Source organism: Salvelinus alpinus, chromosome 17 (genome assembly GCF_045679555.1).
Source record: "Salvelinus alpinus chromosome 17, SLU_Salpinus.1, whole genome shotgun sequence".
In the NCBI taxonomy this organism is placed as follows: domain Eukaryota; kingdom Metazoa; phylum Chordata; class Actinopteri; order Salmoniformes; family Salmonidae; genus Salvelinus; species Salvelinus alpinus.
Genome location: NC_092102.1, coordinates 2185883 through 2206673, shown reverse-complemented (window position 1 = coordinate 2206673; position 20791 = coordinate 2185883). Strand labels below are relative to the sequence as shown.

General features: G+C 44.7%; 1 protein-coding gene across 7 annotated transcripts in view; it reads right to left on the bottom strand.

Annotated features, from left to right (window-relative positions):
• LOC139541950 (retinoic acid receptor alpha-like) overlaps nt 1–20791 on the bottom strand; it is a 221263-nt gene that overhangs the window by 45683 nt on the left and 154789 nt on the right. For 2 of the 7 annotated variants that reach the window (XM_071346876.1, XM_071346877.1), the window contains exon 1: nt 5645–6661. The exons of the other annotated variants lie outside the window; for them this stretch is intronic. In XM_071346876.1, coding sequence (XP_071202977.1) covers nt 5645–6008 — 364 coding nt within the window. In that variant the 5' untranslated portion in view covers nt 6009–6661. Of the gene's footprint in view, nt 1–5644; nt 6662–20791 lie in introns of those variants that run through there. 7 annotated transcript variants of the gene reach the window in all.

Below are 20791 nucleotides of genomic sequence, written 5' to 3'. Positions count from 1 at the left end.
CAGCCTAAAGACGAATAATTCCAGACCGAGAGGTTCTAGATTACCACCTAGGCAGCATGCTAAAGAATGCAACCATGGAACAGGCGGAAAAAGGGAACAACTTTGGGAATGAGAACACCTGCTAGATGAAATCTGGGGTGATAAATGTCCTCGGTTCGATACCTCAATTAATTTATGCACGTTCTATTATGAGGGGGTGTGGATGAGACACGAAGAGGGTGGCGGGGAGAGAGTTATTGAGAGAGACCGGGAGCTCTTCTCAATTTGCTGTGTAGCCAGCCAAGCGGAGCACATGGCGAACAAACCATCTGCAGAGATAAGTAAAGAAGTGATTACAACAAGCCGGCTCAATTTCTGACAGCCTGACGCTTGGCTGCCTTCATAAACCCAGAATTGATTTAAATAAAGAGGCTATGAATATTTTAAAGTAGAACCACCCTAACCTAAGCCGTTTCAAACCGTCTGTCTGTCTGTCCGTCTGTCTATAGCGGGGGACAGAGGGAGAACGTCATTATCGATAGTGAGATTACTGCCTATAGTCACAATGTCTGCAATTACCAGTCTCCCTTAAGCTCTAGTGAATCGATGACACTGGCTGAATCCTTTCTGTCCGCTTTGCTTTGTTCATCGGAGTGGGCTTTGCAGCGCAACCCACCCTTGTCTGGGGATTTAGCGTCAAACCCAGCTCGCGTACAGTACTCTGACCAATGCCCCTGGCTAATTCTCTCTGCAAACAAGCCGGAGTCTGTTGTTGTATCCAAGGGTGAGGTTGTGAGCATCAACACACAATCTCCGCACAAATATGCTGAATTTCCCTCACGATTGAGGTCGAAAGATTTTTGTATGTGCCGCCCACAGCAAATAAAACCCTTGAAGTCAGCGCTGTTTTTTTGTGTGTACGTGAAACATGTACAGTGCCAAGTGCCAATACTCAAGGTGACGAGCCACACACATTTAGCTCCTTTAAAAAAAATAAACAATAACGCGCGAGTGCGCCACGTGACCCGGATGCCACTGGTAACCTGGTTAAGAGAGGCGTCTGTGTTTGGTAAATTATGCATCGCATTAAAGCGATGACTGCTTTGAAGGTTGACAACAGGGTGCCATTTGAGAAGGCGAGTGATGGCAGGTTGTGAAATGCTGCCTCGCGGCCTTTCCCAGGCATGGCACTGAACTCCTTTCACCCCGCGCCATTACAAACATACCTTGATGACAAAGCAGGTTATTGATGTGCACCTGAAGGTGAAAGCGGGCGTCGTTCTGTGGAACACTGCGCTCTCGGCTTTCAGCCGTCCGGCGGGGCCACTAAATCACTGTCTGTAGGGCTGACGGGAGCAGGCAGACGCACGTGAGACTGTGTCTGCTGCTTACCCTGTTAAAACAGGGGACCTTGCCCAACGCAGGCCTGTCCATCCATCTAGCCTGTCCCATCCGGTTCAAGTCCACACAGTCTCAAGGGAAAAAGACCCTGTCCATAAAAGCACTAAAAGGTACTCGAGGAGTATGGACATGAAAGAGTATGCAGAAAATATATAGGGACATGGCATTGACACAAAGAGCAAATGCTGAGGTTCAAAATGGTAGGGTAGCAAAAGGCCTGCAGTGTTCTAGTGAAAGAACACAAACTCAAGCACATGACCAGTGATTTACAGTAAACTAATATATACTGAACGAAAATATAGACAACATTTTACTAACTTAGAGTTCATAGGAGGAAATCAGTCAATTGAAATAAATTCATTAGGCCCAAATTTAAGGATTTCAGATGACTGGGAATACAGATGTGCATCTGCCGGTCACAGTTACCTTTAAAAAAATAAAAAATAAAGTAGGGGCGTGGATCAGAAATCCAGTCAGTATCTGGTGTGACCACCATTTGCGTCTTGCAGCGCCACACATCTCCTTCGCATAGAGTTGATCAGGCTGTTGATTGTGGAATGTTGTCCCACTCCTTTCAATGGCTGTGCAAAGTTGCTGGATATTGGCGGGTACTGGAACACACTGTCATACATGTCGATCCAGAGTATCCCAAACATGCTCAATGGATGACATGTCTGGTGAGTATGCAAGCCATGGAAAAAACGGGACATTTTCAGCTTCCAGGAATTGTGTACAGATCCTTGCGACATGGGGCTGTGCATTACCATGCTGAAACATGAGGTGATGGTGGCGGATGAATGGGCCTCAGGATCTCGTCACTGTCTCTGTGTGCATTCAAATTGCCTTCGATAAAATGCATGTGTTTGTTGTCCGTAGCTTATGCCTGCCCATACCATAACCCCACTGCTACCATGGGGCACTCTGTTCACCACGTTGACATCAGAAAACCACTCTCCCACACCATGCCATACACATGGTCTGGGGCTGTGAGGCCTGTTGAATGTACGGCCTGATTCTCTAAAACGACATTGGAGGAGGCTTATAGTAGAGAAATTAACATTAAACTGGCAACAGCTCTGGTGGACATTCCTGCAGTCAGCATGCCAATTGCATGCTCCCTCAAAACTTGAGACATCTGTGGCATTGTGTAGTGTGACAAAACTGCACATTTTAGAGTGGCCTTTTGTCCCCAGCACAAGGTGCCCCTGTGTAATGATCATGCTATTTAATCAGCTTCTTGATATGCCACACCTGTCAGCTGGATGGATTATCTTGGCAGAGAAATGCTCACTAACAGGGATGTAAACAAATTAGTGCACAAAAGTTGAGAGAAATAAGCTTTCTGTGCGTATGGGAAATTTCTGGGATCTTTTATTTCAGCTCATGAAATATGGGACCAGCACTTTACATGTTGCGTTCAGAGTATATAGAACATCAGATTCAAAATGCGAATCCATTCTACCACAAGCTTGGTTGGATGACCATTTTTTCACAGTTGTTTTGCTCAGCATCTCTACATTGCAGTGTCACAAAACACCAGCTTTTTGGGGGTTTAGTGGAACTGAACTCTTTTTATGCAACGTTATTTATGAACTCTTTCAAGACCCTGGTGCATGCTGCCAGGTGCAGCTTGTATGTCAGGGGCGGAAACAATATCCATAGCTCATTTGCAAAGCCAACACTGCAATCGTTTGGCAATCGCAGCGTCCAAACAGACCAGCCACAGTTTCCATGCGCTGTAATAACAGCACAAACAATTACAGGGCAGTCTCGCTACGCTGTATGACGCTTTAAGACCTTAGCCCTGGGAGAAACCGCACGGGTTTACACTTCACAAGCAAACTGGAACTCTTCCCCTTAAACTAATTCCCTCTTCACTAGCCCTGCCCAAAATTGCTCCCGCTATTACAGTCCTTAGCGTTGGAAAACAAAAACACCATCTGTTTTTTCTTCTAAATTCCCCCCACTCGGAAAGGACTTAAATACCACGAGTCAGATTAGGCAAGCAGTTAACAACCCCCCTCCAATACAGGCGATTAGAGCCAATATGTCGATATTTGGCAGCTCTGCCTTGATAAAAAAGTCATTCAAGCTCTGCTCCGTGGGCTGGTGTCGGCGCCAAACCCAACAAGCCATATGACAGCCTTAGAGATGGAGTCCAGCCGGAGTACTCTCACAGCGACTGGAGCCTCCCCATGTGTCATCCTTACCCCACCACCAACCTCCCCTCCCCGTGCAGTGTGTGACAGTCACGTGAAAAAGGCCATGCGCATTCCTTCACGCATGAGCCAGTAACTGCTGTAAGGATCCCGACCGCAGCAGCCCTCTTGACAGGAATGGAATCACGTGCATTTTAATCGGCTTGAACCCGTCGATGAGACCTGGCATTGTTCTTCAAACACAATAACAGTTTACTACTGCGGTTGTCGTTCCTTATGATGAACACGACTCGCTGACATGGCTGGATAGAGAGAACACCGCTCACTTGGAGCATGTGAATATATAATACGGTGACTAGTGGCAGCTGATCATGTTTCTTAGGAGGCAGTTTTAGACTGATTTCACTGCAGTGGAAATGTCACTGAATGTACTCAGAGTTGATAGGACTTCTGAAGGGTCATCTGATGAATAATGGAGATAGGTGCACCAGACATTGGACTATCCTAGCCCTCTTCGGTTTAGATATATCCCCACGCAAATAGAAACAGAATCTTGTACTACTATGGCAGTTTTTTTGTTTTTACCTGTGATCCAATAAGCCTCCAAAGCCATGTGATGACACCAAAGTTATGTACACCCCCAGCGACTCCCTCCAACCCCCCTCAGTTTCCCCCATTGGGCACTAAACTTTTTATCGCGTCCAGGCAGTAAGGCAGACCTCTCCGCACTACTCCTATGAGCACAACAACGTGTACCAGAGCTTGGGATCAGAGGTCTTTTCCTGGTTTTCCCCTCAGCTAGCCTTTCGCATATTAGCTCACATGGTTCAAATCAATTCCACTACTAGAGCCGCTCACTGGACCGATACAATAATAGCGTACAGGGTGGAGTCCACAGCTCAGTAAGGGCTTTTGCTGCCTGTGTTGTGTTGTGTTCCCGAGGAGCTATATTGCCTTAACCCTAGTAGAGATGTAACCTCCCAAACAAGACCAGCAGCATGTGAGGAGTTTCTGTCTGTGATTGGTGTCGTTGTCAATATGTTTCTCAATGTCTAATCCCCATCTCTTTCCAAACCTTATGGCTTTTAGTAAACACAGAATCAGGTCAGGCTGGACGGATATTCATATGACAAACCCTGGGGCCCGGGTGCATTTGTCAATACCCTGATGAGAAATACACACGTTCTCATTTACATAGTCCAGATTTACTGAGGAAACGATCCGTTCTCGGGATATGAGAGGCTGTTACGGTCACTCGGCAGTAATCAACAAGCAGACCACTTCTACCATAAAGTCCCAGTGTGCTTTGTCACTAGTGGCACAGCAGGTTACCCCCAGCGGAGGTAGAGAATGGAATGACCCTTCAAATGATACTTTGTTGCCACAATAAAGTGATCTCCATTGCTCCAGATGAAATCTATAGCCAATTCTTTAACGAGGCAAGTCAGTGAAGAACAAACTCTTATTTACAATGACAGCCTAGGAACAGTGGGTTAACTGCCTTGTTCAGCGGCAGAACGACAGATGCTTACCTTGTCAGCTCAGGGATTCGATCTAGCAACGTTACTGGCCCAACGCTCTAACCACTAGGCTACCTGCCGCTCAATAACGCCAGCAGGAAAGTTTGATATGATTACCTTTGGTATGCCTAGATAAAACCTCGTGGTTATTAATCAAAACCCAATGGCTTGGATAACATTGTCTGCTTTATAGGCTACTGTAGGCTACATTGCGATAGCGATACCTTTACATTCTTGCAAAAAGCTGAACGTGGGTTTTAGAAGGCAGGGATCCAAACAAGGGTCAATTAAATGCAAGGTTATGATGTAAGTAATAGAGTAATTACCATTTAATAGGCTACATGAGATATAAACGAGTTATTATTAACCTGATTAAAACGAATGTAATAGGCCTAATAGTATGCTATATGTGGAATAAAATGTCAGCCGTTACAAATGAAAGCGCAATAATTCACTACACTTCAGAGAACAAATATCAGGAATATTTAGCTCAGAAAAACAGTGGCACAGTTGAACGTGAAGGGCTTCCGTGAACTTCGCCAATTAGTGAAATGAAATGAACGAGGCAGTGAAAATGCCACCTACAGTGATTCGAGCCGTTCCAGTGTTGGTTTCTGATGGACGTACTGTAGTGATGGGGCGCTCCGGGCACAAGTCCTTTCTCTGGGATCAAACATCCTCTGCTCTGGTTGTAGTAATCCATCATTAAAAACGGGTTCGGGCTGGGATTCAGTCCCACGACGTCCACACTCTCATACATCGTACGTAGAGCGAAAGCGGGATGATTATTGTCCGGAGAGTGAGAAAAAAAGAACGTCTGCTGTGCGCAACGATTTGGGCACACGAAAATAGGAGCAGCAGACGTGTGGTTTTCAGTTTGCCACCAGTAGACTGTGCAAAAGGGTAAAAACTGCAATAAATTCAAAATAAAGGTTACAAATCCGTTCATAGACACGACACTTGAGGTTTCGGGTCCACTAGTTGTTTAGAGTCAATCCGCTACAAAGCTAAAATAATTGTATGGAATACTCCCCCACACTTAATTTGAACACATCGTTCAAAAGAATAGTCAACGTCATGTCAAAAGTGAGGTTTGGAATGCGCCGAATGATTCGTTTAATCGAAAAGCCGACCGGAATAACTTCATCGGATCAGTTCAATGGCCTTGCTCAAATAGTAAACTAGATCGAAATCTAGATAACATACCCTACAAACTCCAATAATACCTGAAATCACGCCAAGGGGTCCAAGTCCATTTCAATAACACCTCACCCACATCAGAAAAGGCAATAGAGATCAGTTGCTGATCAATCAGAATGAAATTCCGTATTTAGTTCCAACTCGTCCTCTGGGATAAGTACGATTGTCCCATTTGCGCTCTTGATTTATGTGGACTATCAGCCTGCTGTCTGTCCGCCTATCCACTTATTAAGTCTACCGTGCAACACCAATGCACGACTACTTGATTTGCTACATATCTTGCCCTTCTTGTATTTAAAATGACCTGATTCGCACAACACATTCGGTTCTTCTTGTTTGTATTTAGAGAGGAGCCGAATTCGCTCCCACACAAATTGCGTAGCTATCATGTTCTGCAGAATGTGACAAGGCACAGCAGCTGGGATGTGGCTCCACCTACACTCGCTTCTTATTTAACCCTTCGCAGACATCACCAAACAGAGCGGAACATTTGTGAGAGAGGAACGAACACAAGCCCGCTGGCGCCTCGGCCTGCCTCTCTCTATTAGAAAAGTGCGTATTGAATGACATACGTTTATTAAACTCCTTAAATGGACCTTATGTATTTTTAGCGAGCTAATGAACATAATTGATTATTCCATTTGCCTATAACTATTTTCCTAAAAGTTGTCTACCCTCACTCGTCATTTGGGCTCGTCCTTCCAACTAATTTGACTCCTCCGTGTTCTCATCGTTCACTACCCTCCGTTTTTTCCCTCTCCTCTCAGTCGCTGTCTGCTAATTTGCCTAACGCTATTCGGCTGAACTTTTCTTGAACTCAAGGAAGCAGGCAGCCTCACCTCCAAATGACCCACATGCTGACTCGGATTTGCCTCTGCGTTTCTCACCTGACATCATTCAAGGTTTCCAACCTTGTACACCCGATATTACACAATCACACTCCCTAAAGTGCTGCTCAATGAACAAGCGCATATTACTTCTGCTTTCTGCTCAGAGGCTAAGAGTCACAGTCAACCAGACACTGTAACCAATAACGGGCACTTTTTACAACCACAATCAAATATTTAAAGTTGTTTCCAAGTTTCGAATAGTTGAATGACGTTTGCTACATCAAGTTGGTGTGGGTACAACATTGTTGCCAACTTCCTTAAAAGAATACACAACACTAGTTTGTATTCAATTGTTATAACCATGTTGAAACACTATCCATTTCCATCCAAACAATAGATACACTTTATAACTATGATATATATGATATATATATATGATATATGATATAACTATGACTAATAGGAAGAATTCAGAATAAGTTGGAAAAGCAAAAAATGCCCGTCTTCTGTAACCTCTTCAGACATCTATCCAACATATTAGCCCATCACACGATACATTTCTGAAATCCTCAGCATGTTTCCTAATCACACAAAAAAGCTGAAATGTTGATATCATATTCACAGGAGGCATGACACACCCATTTACGTACATCGAGTCAAAACCGTATTTTCAGTTCACATTTGCTAGACTGGGACACCAATATTATAATACTAATTGTACCCCAATGATTATTGACTTCAATTTTGTATGATTAGGAAACATCTGAGGATTTCAGGAATGTATCATGTGTTGGTTGGGCTAGAATGTTGGACAGATGTCTAAATAGGTTACAGAAGATGGAAATGCAACACATGTCCCATTTTGTCTGAATTCACTCAAATAACAGTCCGAATAAAAGCACGAGAAGAAACAAATGAACAAGATATAGTACTGCAAGAACCAGAGCCCTGACTAAAATGTACTGTACAAGGGGTCGCTAATGTAAACAGGATGTAATTTCCTCCATTGGAAAAGCCTATAAGACTGTCCCACTTTAGCTACTCCAAGTTGTCCTACTTTAGCTAGATATGGCTGGTAAAAGCAGGACAAAAGACAATTATAAAATTGAAACATAATATTGCCTTTATTTTGATATTTTGATGCACCAGTCCATAGTATGCACATTTACATCACAGTTTGGCACAGTGCATTATTTATGCAGTTTTATAACCCTAACATCAAAACAGAAAAAAAGCTATGTCACTGATCTTACTGTGTGCTTCGCTTCCTGTTTGAAGCTTGCTCTGTCCCCCCTCTATGATGTCACACCAATGAAGTGACATGATTTTGATCATGTGGTTTTTCTCTGCAAGGGTTTAGTAACAATAGTTTAGATTTTCTCGTCAAACAAAGAAATAAGCACGTCAGGATTAAGCTGTCCCAGGTTATATGATGTCCCGCTCTTTCCGAATTCCCACTACATGTTGTTTCAGGTCTGATACCTTTGTATATCACAGTACAGGGTTTAGCCAGTTCCCCATCCAGGGCTCATTACTGGTAATAATAATAATTATTGGTAATAACCCGCAGTCCCCACGGTTATATCTGCGGAGTGGACAGGTTTAGAGTCACAAAATGTGTGGATGAAGGGTGGTTGGGGTGGCGGGTGGGTTAAATAAAAAGAAAACAATGCATAAAAAAATCCATAAATGTATAATTCTTGTGCAATTCATATCTAAAAGGCAACATTGAGGTTTTTCTTTGATTATTATTAACTGTTAGGCCCTCAAACATAGGCTTATGCACTAACTGTACGCACGCCAAATACACGCCAAATGCAGATGGATTAAATGGAATAGTAACTGAAATCTGGAAACTGACTAGGTCTATAATCTCTCACATAGCCTAATATATCAACTCCTGCAGAATTAAGCATTTCTTGCAGTAATACGTTACACCAAATGTACATTTTGACTCGGGAACAGGAGTGGAGAAATAGGATCGATTTCTTTCAGCATCTTAAGAGAATGAATGAGTGGTTAGGGACCGTCTGTAAAGGTCCTATCTTTATTAGCATCATAAAAGCTGATAGTATTTAAGCCACATAAACTATGCATCCAAGCCGAAACTGAAATCTTATGAGAAACATGTTGGGTCGTTTTCACATTTCAATTCCCTTAAAACCAATCAAACCGATGTCATTTTGGAAATTTAGCATGGAAAATCTTTACATTTATTATTTTGTTATTCCATTAACTCCCCGGTCCATAAATGTCTTTGCTGCGAGAGAGAAACCGAGATGAAAGAGAAATCTTTACAGATGAAGCTAGATTACTAGATTGAAACATTCATTATATTGATGTATGACATTTTATGGTGAGCAACGGTTTATTTCGTTTTCAAGGGCAATAAGTAATGACAGAAGAGCAGCTGCATGTAGGCCTATCTAATTACAGACAAGTTGAATGACAAAGCCTACCAAAATGTTGGAAATGATAGGCAGAAACATAGCCCTATCTAACCAGGCTTTAAAAATAAATTATGCAAAAATCCTTATGCCATCTCTGACTGTACAGCGCATTTTCTATATTTGCAGGTTAGGGTCGGGTGCGGGCCTCAGATTTTTACTTTATCACATTCGGGCCGTTGCGGATGGGTTATTAGCAATTGTGGGCAGGTGAACAAACAGCTGACCCACGCAACACTAATTGGTACATCCCAGCGTCTGGCCTACAGCTGAACCCAATGACAGTATATATGAATGGACAATGCCATTGATCACGTGACACCACTCATTTCCATGTCAAATCAAATGTATTGCTCACGTACACAATTTATCAGATGTGAAGCCAAGGAAGTCTGTTAAGATGGCGTCACGTGGGAGATTTATGTAGACATAACATGCTCAGTTTGAGCTACTCCGGGAAGTGCTGTTGCAGGTTAGCTCAGTGCTGACCCCTCTTATTCAGTATCTCAAGTTGATGGCCGAACAGGGTACTGCAGGCTGCCATTATCATAATAACTTCTTCTGTGTGCAATTTTAAAATAATCAGTTCAAGGACATACATCTGGTCTAATAGAAGCCATTTGTCAGTTTTTTTCACAAAGATTGCCATCTTCCCATTCGCTATAATGGGGGATCCTGTTTTCTGCAAATAATGCCTGCAGTACCACGGTCAGCCTTGAACTTCGTGGCTTCAATGAGAGGGGCAGTCGTTCTCCCAGGCCTGAACCACAGGGCCATGACTGCGCCTGACTGGAAAGGTGTTAGAGGGATTATTGGCATTATCCACAGAGGGGGGTGGCCTGCTCCTCTGACTGTGACTCTTATCTAATGCAGACTGTTTACTTTGACTGATAATGAGTCCGCAGAGAGCCAGCTCTGGGCAGATACCACAGAAGAAATTCCTTCACAGGATTGGCCTCAACGAGTAATGGTGTCAGAAAATGCAAATATGCTCTGCCTGTTTATTTCTCAGATTGGGCCGTGTTTAATTGACCTCTACATCGTGATGGCACAGCCAGAGTGGGAGATAATGGTTGACCTCCAAAGACTTAAAATGGACCAAACACACGCGCACAGTCGTGAAGAAGGCGCGATAGCGTCTCTTCCCCTCTCAGGAGGTTGAAAAGGTTTGGCACGGGCCCTCAAATCCTCAAAAAGTTCTACAGCTGTCCCATTGAGACATTTTGACTGGCTGCATCACCGCTTGGTATGGCAATAGCACCGCCCTCAATCGCATGGCGCTACAGAGGGTGGTGCTCCCCGCCATCCAGGACCTCTATATCAGGCGGCGTGAAAGGAAGGCCCGGAAAATTGTTAAAGGCTCTAGCCACCCAAGCCATAGACTGTTCTCTGCTTCCGCACGGCAAACGGAACCGGTGCATCAAAGTCTGGCAACTGATAAATAGCTAACAAAATAGCTGCACGGATTGAGTTAACCTTGTATCCTCAACCTTTTTTCTCTCAATTGTTGTCTCTATGCACACTCACAGGGCCCTACACACTCACACACACTGCATCATCTGCTCACTCGCACATAACATGCACATACATGTATACTGACTCTACACACGTACACACCACTCACATACAAGCTGCTACTACTCTGTTAATCTTATATCCTGTTGCCTAGTCACCTTACCCCTATACATATCTACCTCCATGACTCCAGTATCCCTGCACAATGTAAATAGGGTATTGGGAACTGACCCTGTATAGTATGCTTGCTTATTGTGTTCTTTATACGTCTTATTTCTCATGTTTCTTTTTCTAGTATTACGTTGTTATTGATTATTGCATTGCTGGGTTTTGAGTTAGCAAGAAAGGCATTTCACTGTGTTTGTGCATGTGACATTAAAACTTGGATTGTTGATCATTTCTTATCATGGAGAGGCAGCATGGGAAAGCTTGAGTAACCAACCCTCTTTTTCAGGCCTTCTGAGGACATGTCACATTGCCGGGACTTGAAAAGAAACAGAAGTCAATGCCAAATAGAGTTCCGTCAAAACATAACTAATCATTCTGAATCTATGCAGGCGCCAGGAGACTTAATGAGTGCCGTTTTTCAGGCTGAGTGAGTGAGTGAGTGAGTGAGTGGAGAGAGAGAGAGAGAGTGAGAGAGAATGCACGCACGCATGACTAAGTCGCTTTGGATAAAAGCGTCTACTAAATGGCATATATTATTATATTGTGTTGCTTGTCAGCTATGTAGCAGATCGCTAATTGCTCTGATACATCCTCTGCTCCCATGGTGCATTGGGCTGTCCTACTCATTGTCTGACCCTATGATATCAAAAGAGGTGCTTATTCCCTTTCGGCATGGGGACATTACATCAGCGTTAGCTGGGAGAATGAGGGCGCTGGCACACTGCCATGTGGTGCCCAGTCATATGTGCCCACTGCCCCTGGCTTTGAAGGACAGGTCTCTGGAGCCAGTGGCTCGTTTGGACATTAGGAAGTGAGCGAGTCGGGATTGTCACACGCAACACTGAGCCAAAGGAGGCAAGCTCGGCTAGTTAGAGGTTAAGTGAATGTGGTCAGTGGCTTCTGGCACAAGTTAGCAGGCGTGTGTGAAGGCAAAGCCGAGGAGGAGGAGCCGGTGCCAGCCTACTCAAATATGCCGGAGACAGAGAATGGCTTCAAAAGCTCCACACTCCTGGCAACACAGAAAGCTACAGAGATTGGACCTGTGTGTGTGTGTGTGTGTATATATTACTCTATTGCATAGCTCAGGCTTCAAAGCGTGGCTACTTAAAGCCTCAACGGCCCACTGATGGAAAGGCCTTGATTAAAGCACCATTCAAGCATTATTGCCTGGCAGAAATGGCCGTTATGTAAGTGCAACATAATAAAGGAATATGAGGGTAACACACAATGCCCTTGATTAAGGAGCGAACTTGGAGGAGAGATTGGATGGGGGATGGAGAGAGGAGAGAAAGGGTTATTTGAGGGAATTCAGAGAGCTTTCAGAGTGAGGCCGGAGAGGAGACCTGCGGCCTGAACCTTGAGGGTGTCAAACTATTTTTACAGCCACTCTCTCCTTGCGCCATCAAGGGTGTTAAGAAGCAGTCAAATGTTGTCCCTCACCATTCCCCCCCATAGGACAGGAGATAGCTAGCTATAGGTCTACAGGTTAGAACAAACAATAGGTCATTGGGCTAACTGCTATAGTGCTGAGAGGGTAAAATAAAAAGGAGTTATTTGGCAAGCAAACCATCGCAAAATCTTGGCTTACAGGCATAGAACCATGCAAGATAAGGAGAACGTTTTTTTTTTGTTGCTAACGTTGGCCACGATTCAGCAACATCTAATCAGCTGTCCCTTGATGCTTGTGTTCTCACACTTTTCAGATTTGTATTACCCCACTTACTTCCTGTAACAATATGTTCTTTATCGGAGGGGACAGACAAAAAAAATAAATACATTCGTCAAAAAGTCATGGAAAAGTCAAGTGTTTTACGGCTAAGTTGGGTAAAAAAAAAAGTGGAGAAGTAGTGCTTTCTATCAGCTAGTCTGCTTCGACAACACTTAACAGGGAGTAGACCCATCTGCTGACAAGATAACGACGGATATGTTTGAGTCAGTCCAGCCCTGCTCGTCTAATTTTGGATTTCCCATCATCTGCTAGTATCCAGATCCCCGTTCTCCACACCCTCCTCCCCCACGCTAGCACATTTGCCAACAGATGGTTAATACCAGCACCCAGACTAGGAGATCAGAGATAGCCGAGGGAAGCCAGCTTTGCAAAGCTTTCCTTCTCTCTTATAATATCTTATGTGCCACCTAATAAGGCCGGCCAGCAGGAGAGACCAACTAGAGAAAGAACTTAAGAGGAAATGGAGGCAAGAAGGTCCAGTAGCTTTGCAACAAAAAACACAAAGGCATAGAGACACAGATAGTGCATACTCGTCTCTATACTCGTCTGTTTTGCAGCAGTTCGTGTGTCCTGCATTTCTCTGCCATTATCCCATGACTGTGCAGCTGGCATCGCTGCATAGCAAACTTCCTCATGTCAGTCTGCCAGTACGCCACTTCACAGTGAGCTGCATGTGTCTGTCTGGCCCAGAAGCCCAGGTGTTTTCACTATACCTGAGATAGCATGGGCGTGGCGACAGTGCTGTTATCACCCTGCTCCCCGACTGCCAGCCATGTGTGTGTTTGTGTGTGTGTTTACACAGCTGGTTTTCCGCAGGCCGTGTGCCCGCCGCGGCCGGCCAAAAACAGCAGCTGCGCCCGCTGACAGTGAGTTGAGGGTGTAAAGGACACGGCTCTCCATGTGAGAACAAGCTGCGGCATCGACGGACATCGCCGCAATTCCACCTCTTCCCCCTTTTTCCTATGGTTCCATCGGACCCAGGGCAGGAGCCTTCTATGGATCCAACATCAGAGAGGTGGCACTCCAAAATGTGTGTTCATGGTGGGTGGGTGGGTGGGTGGGGGTTTCTAAAAGCCTATTATGCGGCTTTTGCAGGGATCTTTATGAAAGCCCCATGTCCACTGTAATGCCCCTCAAATAGCAGATTCTGGCATTTATGGTACAGGCCTATCCCCCCATAAAGGCTTTTATTGTTTGGCCCAGTCTATGGCGGCCGTAACCTGGTTTCTTATTTTACGGGAACCTTCACTAGGACTTCTAGGACATTATTATCTAGGTAGCCATCAAGAAGAAAACCTATCATAGACAAGGCCATTGGGCATATGTGCGACAGTAAATAATTGGAAATAATCCCCCAAATCAAGAGGGATCACCTTGTGGGGTCAACCTAGAAATATAGCCAATAGAATGGGTCATGAATTGGGATTGAGATATTGTCTTATGTTTATACACACAAACGGACACTGTTTCTATCCAGCGCTTAGAGAGAGGAGGGCCAGTCTTAGCTACACTGGACTGGAGCCTTAGTGCTAATCGAGGAGAAGGATGATTAAATCATGACACAGGAAATAGCAGAGGCAGTCAGGGAGAGAGGGAGGAAGAGACGAACCAGGCTTGCTGGCTGGCAGAGAGCCCTGCTCTACCAAGGCCCTACTACCTCATTAGACTTTGATCAGTGAAGCAATTCCAGCTCTTTGTTCATTCCACCCATCCATCTATCTATTGTATTCACCCATCCCGGTCTGGCCTCTACTTCAGAGCATCAGGGAACCTAGAGAGAGAGAGAGCGAGCGAGCGAGACTGACAGACAGAATGAGAAAACAGAGACAGAGCCCTCATCAAAACAGACTTAGCTGGCTTTGATTCTCTCCTCTTCTCTCTAGTCTAGTGTTTCATCTCTAGCTCTCCCCAACAGAGATCTCAGGCCTGCATCACCGGGGCAAACTACCTGCCCTCCAAGACACCTACAGCACCCGATGTCACAGGAAGACCAAAGAGATCATCAAGGACATCAACCAGCCGAGCCACGGTCTGTTCACCCCGCTATCATCCAGAAGGCGAGGTCAGTACAGGTGCATCAAAGCTGGGACAGAGAGACTGAAAAACAGCATCTATCTCAAGGCCATCATCAGACTGTTAAATAGCCGGCTTCCACCCGGTTACTCAACCCTGCTGCCCTATATCCATAGACTTGGAATCACTGGCCACTTTAATAATGGAACACTAGTCACTTTAAAAATGTTTACATACTGCTTTACTCATCTCATATGTGTGTAATGTATTCTATTCTACTGTATTTAACTCAATGCCATTCCGACATTGCTCAATCTAACATTATATATTTCTTAATTCCATTCTTTTAGATGTGTGTATTGTTGTGAATTGTTAGATACTACTGTACTGTTGGCGCTAGGAACCCAAGCATTTCGCTACACCCGCAATTACATCTGCTATATACAGTATGTGTATGTGACCAATAAAATGTGATTTGATTTTGATTTGCCTTGCTACCTGGCAGGTTCTGCCTCAGTCTCAGCTTAGGGCTTCAGGCCCTGTATAAATGCCTTTATTCTCTCTCTCAGAGCCTGGAGTCTGAAGTGAAGTGAAGAGCTGAAGAGGGAGGATTTCCTATCGAGAAGTGCTGGCCGGCGGGGTTCACTTTAAGTGGATTGTCCCTTTCCCCTCGCCTAGGCCTGCGGCATTATGACACCCTCGCCAGTTGACCTCCACTTGAGACGTGCTCAGGGAGGTGGCAGCGGGCGCTTCGCTGGGCATGGCTGATTGTTGAACAGCACAAAGCCGAAGTGTGAGCCGACGGATGGTGGGTGGGCGTCTGGATGGATGCGCAGTGCAGTTAGCGCACAGCCCTGGGCTGTGCACTGCGGGTATCATTAGGAATAATGGTATGTCCCGTTTGTGGTGGTACTGTACAGTGCTTCCCTACCACCCCTTCCACCCACCTAGTCCAGGCCTGTTGTAGGCCTAACCTGGTGAGCCACCCCCAATTGTAAAAATGTGCAGAGCCATTTCAAATGTAAATGGCACATCTAAAATCCCCTGCTTAGCCAGCAGGTTGTGAGGAACAAAAGCCCGCAGCATGACAAACCCCGCAGCATGACAAATGCTGCTACCGCTGCTGCTGTGGTGCTGCTATCAGGGGTGGGGAGGATAGGGTTTAACCCATTGGAGGTGATGGGGTGTGGGGGGAGGTGGTAATGGAATGGATGACTCCATTGCCTCAAACCACATTAAAGAGAAGAGAGGCAACGATGGGGAGTGGTGGTGTAGGGAGGTCAGGCAGGGTGGGGTGGGGGGGGTGCAATCATCAACATTTCAAAAGAATGGGGGCCAGAGAATTCAGATGATAGCGGTGGCTGGGCTCCTCCCACACCCCTCCCTCCCCCTTCCCCTGCCTCAGCAGAAGCCCTGTGGCTGATGATGATACTAGCCCGTCACTGTGTGTGTGTGTAGGGGACAATGAGAGAACAATGTCTCCCCTTCCATCCCTCCTCCACTGGAAGAGAACAGTTAATTGGATGAGAGCTGGACATTTTATCCACAACTCGGTGTGGGTCAACGTCACTGGAGACAACCCTGACAGTGGAAGTGCACGATTAGGGGAGAAGACTTTCATCGAGGGACAGCAGGTAGCCTAGTGGTTAGAGCGTTGGGCTAGTAACCGAAAGGTTGCAAGATCAAATCCCAGAGATGACAAGGTAAAAATCTGTCGTTCTGCCCCTGAACAAGGCAGTTAACCCACTGTTCCTAGGCCGTCATTGTAAATAAGACTTTGTTCTTAACTGACTTGCATAGTTAAATAAAGGATCAAATTAAAATATCTACCATTCTGCTAGCTTCAACAATTGAAGGGCCTTCAGAAGTCCCTCGACTTATCGTTCTATGTGGAACATGCCTATCCTATGTAGCAACGGATTCGATGGAGAGATTCTGTAAAAATATTACAAGGCGTTCTGAATTCCACTCATTTCCTTGCCCTTGACAAATTAAATTACCTAGTTGGTCGCACATTCAAAATCCAAAACTGTCGTGTCGGGCCGAGCTATCAGAATTACATGGCCTTCCCTGGATTTATACAGATGAATATAAACGGATAGGCATGCACAAATAAAACTGTCACTCAAACAGCAATAAAGAGACCAACTCAATAAAGCAGACTAAGTTCCAAAGGGAATCTTTTCCTATGCCAATAGTGCTCGACTAAGTTTCTTTCTGAGAGGTTTCTCCATCTTCAAGACAAGTTCTGATCAATTTACTATTGTCTTGGGAGATGGTTAACGTCTTACCCTTTAAACCGAGACTCTGAATGCTTCCCCAGATTCGCTGACAGTGACAGAGATACATAATCACCATGGAAACCCGAACCATCTGTGTTGCGAAGCAGTAGAGAGAAAGAGAGCTCCAGTCTCTCAATAGTTGGTAAACAGTGCATTACAAAGTGAATGGCCCAGAAGGAGAGATCATTAGCCTTGCGGACCGTTCTATTCTCGGAGTGCGTAGGGGGGTTTGATACAAAAGAGCCTGATAATATTTAACCAGGGGAGATTGATGATCTATCTTCCCCTATCCCCCCTACTTTCACCCCTGGGTCTTCCCCATTGTCATGCCAGCCCCAGCCCCCATTCACTCCTTATTCAATATTTCAGGGCCATTGTTCCACCTTTACATACACCTCGAAACTACATTACTTTTCCCACTCACTCCTCAAAGGAGGGGTTAGCCGAAAAAAACATCATATGTTATAGCGGTGTCAGGGGGTAACAAAACCTGTCTCTACACTCACACACATAAGCATACACGGAGGTTTGCATGCACACACGGACGCCCATACACACTAGCCCCACCAATCCTGACCCGGTGGGTCTCTGCCTGGCTCTTTGGATGAAAGAAGTAGTAATTTATCCGACTCATCCTCGCAGCACCTTCTAAAAACACTCTTTATTCCCCAGCCGCACCTTGCTGACAGCATGATGAACAGTCATGCTCCTTTTCCCCCTGTCCTTTCTCCCTCTGGAGCTTCCCTCACTTCCCATCCCCAGGTCCACTCCTCACAGGAAAATACCAGCTTTTGTGCCCATGCGTGTGACATTGTGTGGAAATGCATTGAAGTATGAGTGTGTCTTGCATGTGTATATCTAAGTGAATGTGTGTTTATCTGTGATCGTAAATTGAAACAAAACGGTGCATGTGTTTGGGGTGTATGTAGCACATGCAAGGGTGTTTCACAGATGAATCTGTTAATGCGGTGGGTGAGAAGAGGAGTGGCAGGGGGAAGCTGAGAGGCCTGGCATGACAGAGCTCATTTGGAGCTAACAGGGCCATCCCTCTTCTCGCTCTCCCCTTTCTTTTTCCACTATCCTCTTTTCTCGCTCTCTCTCGCTCTTTCCTTTCTCTGTCACTTTACCTAATTTTCTACCTCTGTCTCCCTCTGTCTCCGTCTATCCATCCCTCCCTCTCAGCTGGCTGGCAGGGCAGTAGGCTGGCACAGTGCCGGCCTCTGTTCTCATTGAAGCACCCCCAGTTGTGTCTGCCAGCTGGAGGGCCAGGCGGCGTATTATCTGGGGTGTTCCTGAAATGCCCTGCTCGAGCCTCAGCCATTATATGAGCTGGAGAGGTGCCCCGATGGGCTGGTGGGGCGCTATGTGTGTATGTGTGTGTCTCTAGGGGTTTCTGTTAGCCGGTTTTGGGCTGATAAAAAAAAGAGAAAAAAGCAGACAAATAAAAAATTGTCTCTGGCCAATTGTCCGGAAGAAAAACCCTTTGCAAAATAATGCTTTTTTTAGCCTATTCAATTATGGAAATACCAGTCGATGGAAAAACATTTGACCGGTCATGCTTATTGTCGATTGGTTTAATTTGCATAATTTATTGGAATTATATTGGCGCGTGCGTATTTTCGTTGGTCATTATGCATTATGATATTTATTTATCACACGTGCACAGCATACAGATACTACAGCTTGATAGCTGTTGCTATAGTTCCTGTTGGAGTGAAACATTGCACAACAATTCTAAATGCAATCGTGTGTTAAAAACAGTTGATGGACACGATTAAAAAGAGCTACTATTCTCAACTGGCAATTGAAGCGCACTTCCCATTCGCCATTCAAGGTAGGCAGGCTTCAGCGCGTCACACTTTGCAACGTGAGTTGTAGCAGTATGAATATTGAAAATATATAGGCTACTTAATTGTGTGAAACCTCAACGTTTTTACTTCACATTATGAAGCATGTCTTACATTGCTTCAAAGTACCCTAGCCAAAATCCGGACCCAATCATTTTTTATAAAGACCAATACATGCCATTGAAACAAGTAGCTTATTTCTCATGTTCTATTGGATCTTTCTACATTTCTAACAGATATTTTAACAGACATTCGCGCGTAGCCTAGTACCATGTGCGCATTGCTGTGCTTATGTGAATAACATTCTAATCTGTTGCATCAGCCTTATTTCTTTAAAACTTTTTTTTTGATGGACTGGTTCTTTGAATTTGGGATCTATCGTCCCTCAACTGTCCCAGAGTCTTTTTGGAACAGTCTATTTATTTCTTGCACAGAACGACAAGTTGACCAATAGAATAGGTAAACCTTCCTACTATGGGGGATATTAGTGTAACGACCCTGGGTTTATAAGCGCGGAAATCGACTCTGCCGCACGAGCTTGCTTTTGCGGCACAGTCGATACCGCGCCGGACCTCGGGCTCGAAGGTCGAGGGTTCGAGATCTGCTCCCTGCTGTTTCATTACAGTAGATTGACACTACTGATTTTACTGTTTGTTACACGTCTTGTTGGCTGAGTATAAAGTAAAGGAGGACAGTTATTCTAACATCTTCAAAGTGTGCATTGGAATTAGGTCAAATGGGCGCACATTGCATCCTCGAGTTCAAATCAAAACGTATTCGTCACATACGCCAAATACAACAGGTGTAGACCCTACAGTGAAATGCTGAAAACAACAGGTGTAGTCCCTACAGTGAAATGCTTACTTACGAGCCCCTAACCAACAATGCAGTTAAAAAGAAATACAGATAAGAGATAAAAGTAACAAGTAATTAAAGAGCAGCAGTGAAATAACAATAGGGAGACTATATAGAGGGGGTACTGATACAGAGTCAATGTGCAGGGGCACCGGTTATTTGAGGTAGTATGTACCAAAGGTGGGACCAAGTCATTGTTTTACAAGTCGCAAGTCTTAGCACTCAAGTCAAGACAGGCAAGTCCGAGTCAAGTCCTAAACTTTGAGTTTCGAGTCTTAAACAAGTCATAATGTGCTCTTCACCAAATGTAATACCATTTCATATTTTCACGACTAACCGTCCTCTGTGCAGCTTCAAATGTCAAACAAAGTTGGAAATTGTTGCGCCTCCGTCGAATTTTCTTCCCGCATGTTTTGCAAGTTGCAATCCATTTTTGGTTGATACAGCGTCGTCTTTATATCCGAAACTAATCATTTTGGATATCATCTTTCCAAGGGCTCCATCTGAATTCACCCACCGACATTCCTCTGCACTGCCACGCACACCTTTTTCTCAGCTGGCACAATTTGATTGGCTGCTGTCCGATTCAAACTGTAATCCGTTAAGTGAAGAGTTGATGTGCTGCACACTTTTTAATAGCATCATTTTTACCTTTTGACCAAAGTTAAACAATTTAAAGGCAATGCTACCAAATACTAATTGAGTGTATGTAAACTTTTGACCCACTGGGAATGTGATGAAAGAAATAAAAGCTGAAATAAAAATCACTCCACCATTATTCTGACATTTCACCTTCTTAAAATAAAGTGGTGATCCTAACTGACCTAAGACAGGGAATTTTTCCTA